Source organism: Myotis davidii, unplaced genomic scaffold (genome assembly GCF_000327345.1).
Source record: "Myotis davidii unplaced genomic scaffold, ASM32734v1 scaffold79, whole genome shotgun sequence".
NCBI lineage: Eukaryota > Metazoa > Chordata > Mammalia > Chiroptera > Vespertilionidae > Myotis > Myotis davidii.
In genome coordinates this window covers 7,563,551-7,573,935 of record NW_006294339.1, presented here as the reverse complement: position 1 = coordinate 7,573,935, position 10,385 = coordinate 7,563,551, and the positions used below count along the sequence as shown (strand labels likewise).

Below are 10,385 nucleotides of genomic sequence, written 5' to 3'. Positions count from 1 at the left end.
GGGGCTGATCCTGCGATTGGAGGGTGATGGGGGTCAACGCCTGAGGGCTCCCAGTATGTGAGAGGGGGCAGGCTGGGCTGAGGGACACTCCCCCCACACACACACACCAAGTGCACGAATTTCATGCACCGGACCCCTAGTACATATATAAAAGAGAGAGAAGCTAAAGGCTAGGTTATATATAGTGTACTAACAAATAGTCCCAAATCTCAGTTGCTTAAAACAGCAAAAGCTTATTTTTCATTTACATTACATTTTTGTAATGAGTTTGCCACAGGCTCTTCTTGGCACTGTCAGTATCTTAGCTCCAAAACCCAGGCTGATGAAGCAGACACTCTGGAATGTTTGGGACATATGGCAGCAGGAAAAAGAGCTCTGAAGGCCTCATGTCAACAGTTTAATCCTCAACCCAGAAGTAGCACATGTCCCTTCTGCTTATAACTCATTGGCCAGAACTGGTCACATGGTCCTACCCAGGAAGTGGAATTTTACCATTTGTCCAGCAGGGAGAATAACAGTAATAGTTGGTTTAAAAAAAAACACTAATAATTATTATATTTTTTAAGCTGCTTTAAAAATTCTTCATTCTTTAATATTTCAAACACATTTCATTTCAGCAGGCCTCTTTTCCCTTTTACATGTAAATTAAATGAGGATGTTCTGTTTCATATTTAATTTTCAGGTGAACTATGAGAAGCTACTTTGTTTTCTGAAAGTGGCAGCCTCAGATGATCCACAGCAAAATAGAAGAGCCATGGACAGCAGCCTGAGGGAAGCTCAGGGTGGTACCCATCACAGCGAAAGGTACTTCCTCCCTTTCTGTGGGTACGTTATTCCCAGACTTTCAGAGCTGGCCGGGCTCTTGGAGGCAATTCCCTATTAGGTGAGGAGTGCAGAAGCATAGCTGTTCACCAACACCCAGTTTACACTTAGTTTTCTCTCGCTGTGCTGTAAACAGGTGGGCATAGGAAATTATTTGCAACAATTGTATATGTTTCTTAACAGCAGTGTTTTTTTTTTTATGAGGTTTCAGTGTAAAGATGGAAAAATCCATTCAGAAATAAAAAAACGATTGTGGCTCTGGCCGGGTGGCTTAATTTTAATTGGTTGGTGCACCGTCCCATACACCAAAAGGTTGCGGATTCGATTCCCAGTCAGAGCACATACCTAGGTTGCAGGATTGATTCCTGGTCAAGACAGGTACCAGAGGCAAATGATCGATCTTTCTCTCTCCTCCCCCGCTCCACTCTTCTTTTCTCTCTAAAAATTAGGGGACTGTCTAGGGCGGGGGGGAAAAATGGACACATATGTAATACCCTTTGTAATACTTTAAGCAATAAAAAAAAATAGAATGAATGAAAAATAAAAAATAAAAATTAATAAAACATATCCTTGGGTGAGGCTTAAAATAAATAAGTAAATACCTACATAAAATGAAAGAAATGATAGCGCCCTGGTGCAGTACTCATCTAGAGTGTGTTCTGGAAATATGTTCAGTCAGTGAACTCCTGCACTGCAGGTACCAGCACAGAGAAGTTTAAGGTGCCGAATCAATAATCCCTTCCCATAATCTCAAGGGAAAGAAGTGATTAAAGGTAAACATAGGAAATGAGGAATATCATTAGAGCTGAGACACAGTAAAGCATGACAGTCCTTGTGTTCTCTAAGAAAACTGGCAAAGGGCGGTGGCTAGGAGCATAGCCCCCTGGCCAGAAGCCTGGGCTCAATCCCTGTCTCTGCCACTAGGTGGAGCCTTGGGATAGTCACGTACCCTCTCTGCTCCTCCGCTCCCCAACTGTAAAATGGGAATAATGTGCAACAGTGACTGAGTTAATTCATGCAAACTTCTTAAAGCCTTTGGTACACGGGAATTGCTATAGAAGTGTTTGTTACTACTTTTTAACTATACTGTCAGAAGATACCCTTTTCAGTTACAAATCATGTGACATAGTGATTAAGAGCCATGGGATAGGAATTTACCTCTTTAAAAAAAAAAGTATGGTTTTCTGTACAAAAGTCCCTGGGCCAGGTGTTAGATTTCATTCCCTTTACATGTGCTCTGTTGACTCTGATCCTTCATCAAACATTCACTGAATACCAGCTGCATGCCAGGCACACTTTGCTGGGCACAATGAATTCAGAGCTGGGCAAGGCCCAGTCACTCCTTCAAGAGCTCATAATCCAAACAAATATCCTTCTGGGAGTGACGGTCCTACCCATAAAGCCCTATATATTTTTAATAGTCAGCAACCACGCTTCATACAGTACAAATTGTGAGAGGTAATAGACTGTGCCCAGGAGAATGTGCCCACGCATTGACAGATATGGTGGGTCTATGAGTCCTACACAGGAAGCCTCTCCTGAGTTCTAGACTGGGTTATGTCTCTTTGCTGCGGGTCGTATAGACGTTTCCCTTCATAACAGACATTGTCCTGGTAATTACTTATCTGACATTTGAGGTTAGGAATAGCATCTGTCCTGGCCCACTCAGTGTCTAGCATGGGTCTAGCATAGTTCCTGGCACATAGGAGATGCTCCATAAATACTTGTTGGGTGTAATTGGCACCTCCCGTTATCCAAAGAGCTTGCATCACTTCGTGTGCAGGGACATCTGGATTTCTACCCTATAAAAAAGGTGCCTGAAGAGATCATTTGGAACTCATCACAGAAGGCGCTGTTTACATGGACCAGATAGTGTGTGAGTGTGTAGAAGCGCAGGACGAGTGGCCTGTAATGAACCCAGGCTCCTTGTTCATTAATGTGCTGCTCAGGAAAATACCCTCTCAGGTAGAGCTTTAAGTAAGGCAGCTCTGTGATGTTTTAAAAGCCGCCAGCATCACTAATGGGACCAGATGAAATCTACTCCTGCAGCAGGTTTCCTAAGAAACCCCACCAGCTGCAGTAAATGGGTTCCACACAACACCTGCCAGTTCAGGACCCGGTGTATGGAGATGGGGGCCAGAGCCCCATGAATTCCCACCCCCAGAAACTGGCATTGAAAGAAAAGGAAGAAAGAAAGAACAACTTCTGATTCAAATCTGGGAGATACTTCTGGTTGACAAGGCCCGAGTCATGTGCCCTGAGCAGCAAACAGAGGCTGAGAATGCAAATAGCTGGCATGCTCCTCAGCTGGACTGAGAGGCAGGCTCCCAGGCTGGGAACTCCCTGAACAAGGAAAGTGGGTGCAGAGTTAGGTGACCAATGCAAGACAAATAGCCCCTTTTCCTCCTTTTCTGTACCAAACTTTTGGAAAATATTAGCTATTGTTACGTAATTCAGAAAGGCATAGTTTGGTGTCAAAGCTTAAGTAAGAGTTACAGAGCAAAAGGAAGATAGCATATGACCTTTCAGAAAGTTAAATGCATCTAAAAATAATCCATTGCTGAGAAAATATTTTGGCCAGATCTGGAAGGACACATACTTTTGAAAGTGAAATACGTAAATACCTCAAACTAGTTTCATAAAATAAATGACTCTGACACTTTATCACTCTGGTCATTTTCACCTCTTATGGGAAGTAACAAAAGCAAGTTTGCTAAACCACCTGAATAATTACATACATTTGCATGCCATCTGGTAAATACATAATTACTCCCAGCTATAAATAGCAGAGTCAAGGATAACGCAGGAAGTTCGCCTGGGTCAAGATTGCCCCCTCCACAGGTTCCCTGGTCACAGGGATCTGCCAGGATCTGCCTTGCTTTGCTTGTGACATGTACCCTTTGGAAATTTGATTATCTGGGCTCAAAAAAACAGTAAGATGCAGGTAAAGTAAACTACCATGGACACCTCTAATTTTTTTTCTCTCAACCTGGCAAAAAGAGAGGGTAGATTACAAATTTGGTCTATATTCTAGTCAAATGGGTGGGTTCCTCCTGGAGAAGAGACTGTAAACTCCCTAGAATGGAACAGAGTTGAGTTAGTCTGTGAGGTCACCACATGCAGTCCCATGACCAGGTTCCCAGGATTTAGAAGGTGTATAACGCAGGTGAGAGACATAGTATGAAATAAACAGTGGCTTCCTTGAGGGGTTCACCTTTTCACAGACTTCCCCCTGCCCCTCCAAGCAGTGCTGCCCCTCAACATGCCGACTCGCCATCAGAAGTGACCAGGAGCCTGCTGGAGATCCTAAAGCTGGCACTCAGCGCAGCCAACGGCAAGCTCAACCTAGAGAGCCTCAGTCGGAGTTTTCGAAAAGAAGACCATGCACTGTCTGGCTTCTTGTCCCGACCCAAGGTAACAAAATTAGATTTCAGATCTGTTCAACCCTAAAAGTCTACCCCGGAGGCTTTGGGTCTGTAGTAAGAAGGCCCGTTATGATCTGTGTTCTGCCCATGGATTATATCATAGTGTTTTGTTTTCTGTGCCAGAGCAGAGAGAAACAAAACAGAAAAGGAATTGTGAAATGTGCAGCATTGATCCAGGGGCCGCTCGGCTATGACATACACTGACCACCACGGGGCAGATGTTCAATGAAGGAGCTACCCCCAGTCCACAGGCCCTGATCACCCAATCAGGGCATGCTGGCCAACCTCTTGGCCCCTCCCCCTGGCCAGCAGGCTCCAATTGCCCAATGGGGAACAGGGAACCGGGGGTGGGTGGTGGCGAACACAGGCGGTGCCAGAGCCCTGATCGCCCTGCTGGTCGCCCCACACACAGAGGGCGGTGGCAGTGGCAGGGTCAGGGGCCGGCTGCCAGCAGCCAGGGAAGATCAGCCCTGATTGCAGGCCAGGCCTAGGGGCCCTACCCATGCATGAATTTCACATGCCAAGCCTCTAGTTAGTTATATTAAGCTATATTTTGTGTCAACAATATGGAATAATATAGCAATACCCAAATAATATTTCACAGTGGAAAACAAGTGTTTGCCAAGGCCAAATGTCCATTCCTTATAACCTCAACAGCTTCCAGGAGGTCAGCATGTGGTATCCATTCCTTTGGAACAGTACATTGTATGGACTGGTGTGACTTATTGCTGATAGAGCTGAGTATGCTGCTTTGGGAGCATTAATTAAAAGTGCAGATGTGTTTCATGGAAGAAGATCCAGAACCATAAACCCCAGTCATGAGGCTACCTAGGATACAGGCACAATAATAATCACCACGAATGCTACAATTCCTTTAACACCAACTCGTCACCACCAAGCTTGCTGGTGTTCTCACTAAGTGCCAAGTCCTGCGCTAAATGCTTTACTTACATCATCTCACTTAACACTGAAAATACAAAATCTAAGTAGTCATTAGAACCCGTTTAATACATTTTAAAAAATGAGTCTCAGGAGTCACCCAAGGCCCTCAGTTAGCAAGTGGCAGAGGCAGGATTCAAAGTATAGAGACAAACTGAAAATTAAGAGCTAGAGTTGGCACACCATTAGGCAGAAGCTATCTGGAAGGTTCCATTGAGCTCAGGACACAGAAGTTAGAATTCCAGAGGAGTAGAGAAATAGAAGGAATTGAAAATTATAGCAGGGGGGCGAGGTGTGAGTCCCATTGGAAAGATTTAAAAATACCTTTCATCTAGGTAAATATGGGTTAGAATTGAGAGCAGAGAATTTAAAAGAACAAGTAATGTTTACTAAGGAAGCAAGGAAACAACATGCTAAAAGTGGGATCTTATTTTGGCACAGAAGTAGCTTGCTCTGTGCTTTCATTTATATAGTCAACGAAGCATGCAAAGGTAAAGCTCGTGTGTGTGTGTGTGTGTGTGCGTGTGTGTGTGTGTGTGTGTTACACTTACATGCATGTTTTACTAGAAAGAGAGAGAGGATACTACAGGAGATTCCACACATCCTACACACATTTTTTTATGCTCAGGAATAGATCAGTAGGAATAGATTAAGAAGCACCAATTCTTTGTTATTAGAAACTACATAACAGCATCAGTGACGCTCAAATGTTCTCAGACAATACTCTTAGAGTGGAATATAAATGACTTGAAAATCAAAGTAAATTTGCTTAACCTCTTTGAGTCTCAGGTTTTTCATCTGGAAACACTGGGTTCCAGATGTCTGCCTCCTGTCTGTTGTTAAACAAGATAAGTATGCGAAGGCACTTAGCACACTGCGTGATACCTGAACACCAGCAGGCAGAGCTAGCCTTGAACTTCTCCCCCCACAGCTGGCCCTGCAAACTTAAATTCATGGTTCATATCCAAGGAAATGGGACACATTTTCCTGGAAGCTGGTCTGCCTCTCGTGAGCCATCTGGCATCTCTTAAGACATCTGGAACTCACTCAAAGTATAGTACAGTTCCGGGAGGCATGTGAGATACAATTCTGTTTCCCCAGGACATGAGACAAATTGAAGCCCAAGGGACACTGAATACGGAAGGCAGAAGTCCCAGTCCAGCATCTTTATTCTGGGACACAGGACTTCAGAGTGGCCTAGGAAGAGCTATCTGAATTAGAAGGGGTTTTCTTTTTGACCAGTACTAAATCTCCTTGATGTCAGAGTCACAGTGCAGAGAGTCACAGACCTCCTTAAGTTTCTCATAAAATTCTGCACCCTGGGCTAGACGGGGGTGAGATGCTGAGGCACCTCCTCACAGCCAACATTTCAGAGGGGTCACAAATGATCAATAGCCTCTCCAATAAACAAATGCAGTCTTAAAGGATAATATGAGTCTTGTCACTCAAATCAATGGAATTTTGATCACTGTCAGAGAACAATATGAAAATATCACCTACCTATCATCTTCATCCTACGGACTCACACATCCTGATCCTCTAGCATGTCTTTAATACAATGATGGCTTCTGGGAGGACTGCTGAGGCATCATGGATCCATATACATTTATTAACCACCCTGATCATTAGCCAAGGTTCAATGGGTCTTTAGAAACTAAGACGCTCCCAAGCACATAGGCTCAGATTAACTTCACTTCATTTCATGAACTCATTCTCTTTCCACTCTACATCCCAAACTACTCCCAGACCTCCCTCCTAGGAGGAGTTAGCTAGAACACAGGTGGCTGGCCTTCTAATTACTCTGCTTCATTTTCATGCAACTTCCTCATTACCATCAACAGGGAGTCCATTCCTGAGGGAATCCTGGCTTTGTGAATATGAAGTTTGTTCTGGTGGCAAGATACTAGTTTACCTAGTGACAGTCTTCTGCAGTTTGGTAGTTTGTTTTTTCTGTATCAGTACACTTTGCCCTAAAATTATAAAATTATTTCTACTAACTTCAAATCCTTCCTTCTTCCAATTCAACAGCCATCTTTCTGATCAATATGGCATGTTTATTCTATGCTTGCATTCAACATGTTATTCACTCAATGTGTTCTGGGAACTGTGATAAGGCTGAGGGCAACAGACTATTACAATTTCAGGAGCTCAGGGGAAAGGTGACATTTTTAAACATGTCACAGTCCTGTATAACAAATGCAGCGATGGCCCTAACACGGAGCACAGAGAAGAAACTCCAACCTAGCTTAATCCAGAAACTCTCCATAGAGAAGATGCAAATACTAAATCTTAGAGGATTTGTTAATTTGGCAAAGAATTGGGGGAAGGAACAGAGGAAGGATTCAGAAAGGTGTTCTAGGTAAAAGGAGCAATGAGAAACGGCCCTGAAATGAGAGAGGGCATGGTTAATTCAGGGAGCTGGAAGTCATCTGTAGTGGCGGAACATAGTGAATGTATGGCAGCTGGGGATGGTGGGAGATGCTGCTCAAATGATGCCAGAATGGGAAGTAAGAGCTAATTTATGAAGTTCCTAAGGAGTGTAAATTTTATCCTGAAGGCACAGAGGAATCATCAAAAGATATTAAACAAGTGAATGATATGTTCAAATTTGGAATTTGAAAAGAGCACTCTAATAGAATATGGAGAATTAGAGGCAGATAGATCTCTAAAAGGCTGGTCCAGTAATTCAAGCAAGAAATTATGAGGGTTTAAACCAAGGAAGTAACAGGAGGGATGGAGCTATTAAGGAAATAGATAGTTCTTGGTGACTAATTGAATGGGACCCTGAATGAGGAAGAATCAAAAATGACTCCTGAGGTTCTGGCTTTGGTAACTTGATGGCTGGTGGTACCATTCTCTGAGACAGGAAACAGGAAAGTTGAAGGGGTATAGGAAGGGATAAAGAGTTCAGTTTTGAACATGTTGACCTAGGTTTAGAGATTAAAACGAATAAATGATTTAAGACTCTTCAATACGGAGCTGAAGCCATGTGAGCAGTTAGGGTTACTAGGGACACAACAAAAAGTGAGATGGGAAGGGTGAGGACGGCACTTATTGTTGAGGAATAGGTAGACAAAAAGAAGCCAACAAAGGAGATGAAAAATAATCAAAAGACACGTGGGAGTGGTCAAGAAGCCAAGAGATAAGCCATATCGCATGCTGTCATCGATAATTAGCAATGAGAAGTATTCATTAAATTTGAAACTATGGAGGTTACTAGTGACTTGGTAAACACAGTTTAAGCATCCATCATGATGGGGTAAAAGGCAAATGAAGCCATAAATGGGAAGAGAGGAAGTAGAGGGCATCTGTGCACCACTCTTTCAATGAGGATTTTGGGGAAATGAATATTTATTTCACATGTCAGTTTCTAAATAAGAGATACTTTATTTACATTTGATTTTTTAAAATCCCTGATTAAACAGGAGAAACTTCACATAATCACTTTCTTATTGAACAAGGGTCATCCTTTTAATATCTATGCTTTAAAGGATTTTAATAATAATCTTGAATAACACTAAACTGCCAGGATTTTCTAGTAGATATTTCTATTACTCCTCTACAGCTGTCAGCAGTCAGTTTTAGCAGCTATCAATCAATCTGCTTCTAGGAACTCTGATGTACTATTTCCAATCTGCTGCTCATTTTAGCCTGGAGCATAATTCAATAATGCCAGCAGTAAATAAACTGTTTTTAGAATAACCTTTCAATATTTCAATGTTTCAGCCTTTTAATGTTTCAAAATATGCCCTGGCCAGTGTAGCTCAGTTGGTTGGAGCATCATCCCATATACCAGAAGGTGGTGAGTTTGATTCCTGGTCAGCGCACATGCCAGGTTATAGGTTCCAATCCCAGTTGGAGGCTGGGGTGTGGGAGGCAATGAATTGATGTTTCTCTCTCACACCAATGCTTCCCTCCCTTTCTTCTTCCGTCCAAAAATAAAATAAAAAATACATTAAATATGCTGTAATCATAACTATGAATATCAATTCTTATTTATGGAGTAAAATGGAATAATGGAACTAATTTCTACCTCTCGAAATTTATTCTTTACTAACTTCTGTCCATACACACTCCACTCTTCAGTGTCTTTAACTCATTCATTCATTTCCTCATTCATCCATGTATTCATTTACTCAATAATTATTGCTCTTTTATTTTATAACAGTGTGCTAGGCAGTGGTGGTAAGAAAATGAATAAAACACAATTCCAGCCCTCAGTAGACCACTGTCTTGTAGAGAAGCTCTAATGAACAGATAATTACTGCTCAGCATGGAAAGGGGTATAAAACTATAGTGAAAAATGTCAAAAGACAGTCAGTCTCAAAAAAGCACCATGCTCTTTCTCACCCATTATTTACAATGCTTTTTCTCTGTCTGGATTCTCCCAAACCCCTTATTCTCCTAGCCAACTCTTAGCTGTTTTTTCACATTTCAAATCGATCGTGTGTGTGTTTGTGTGTGTTGTTTGTTTTGTTTTGCTGTTAAGCTTCCCTGACACAACTCCTCTCTCTACACTTAGTACGTAATGCTTGCAAATTTCAAATCTAAATTTGTTGTTAGTTTCCTTCCATATAGACAAATGAAAATTATCTCCTTGTTTCTGTTTAAGTCTAGGTTTTATTATCATTCAGGTATGGTCAGACCGACAGAGCAGGAGATGCTTGCCATTGAAAAAATAGTGTGGTACTCATAGTTCCCAAGAGGAAAGGACATGGAACCCCCCAGGTCACATGGGGGAGCACCAGAGGCTATCAGGGGGCATGTGGGCAAGGCCTTCATTGTGGAATGAGCAAGGCAGGGTAACCAGGTTTAGGGTTGACTAGGTTGAATAATTTGGACCCTGAGGCATAGATTCTGTTCTGATTTATTCAATACTTGGCCCTTGGGTGACAAGCACAGGGAAAAAGTGGCTCAAGCCTGAGAGGCCAATGAAGGAGGTGGCTGGTTTGCAGATAAAGGGCACACTTTCCTGCCAGTCCATTACTTTATCTAGGAATTGGCTAGCCCTGAGAGGAGCAATCTCTCCAGAGTCAGCAAAGCCCCATGATGTTAAAAAGCCAGATCAGAATAAAAAGACATGCTTGATGCACTTATTATACTGAAATTGCTCTCAAAATAATAATAGTAGCTACTATTTAACACTAAACTAGACATTTCTTTTTTTTGTCCCTTCCTTCCTTCTTTCCTCTCTTTCCC

At 42.4% G+C, this 10,385-nt stretch overlaps 1 protein-coding gene across 1 annotated transcript in view; it reads left to right on the top strand.

Moving 5' to 3' along the window:
* Positions 1–10,385, top strand: part of LOC102755005 (chromosome unknown open reading frame, human C1orf87) — a 77,972-nt gene that overhangs the window by 31,047 nt on the left and 36,540 nt on the right. The window contains 2 exon segments of the mRNA XM_006768378.2: positions 683–804; positions 4,071–4,236. Coding sequence (XP_006768441.1) covers positions 683–804; positions 4,071–4,236 — 288 coding nt within the window.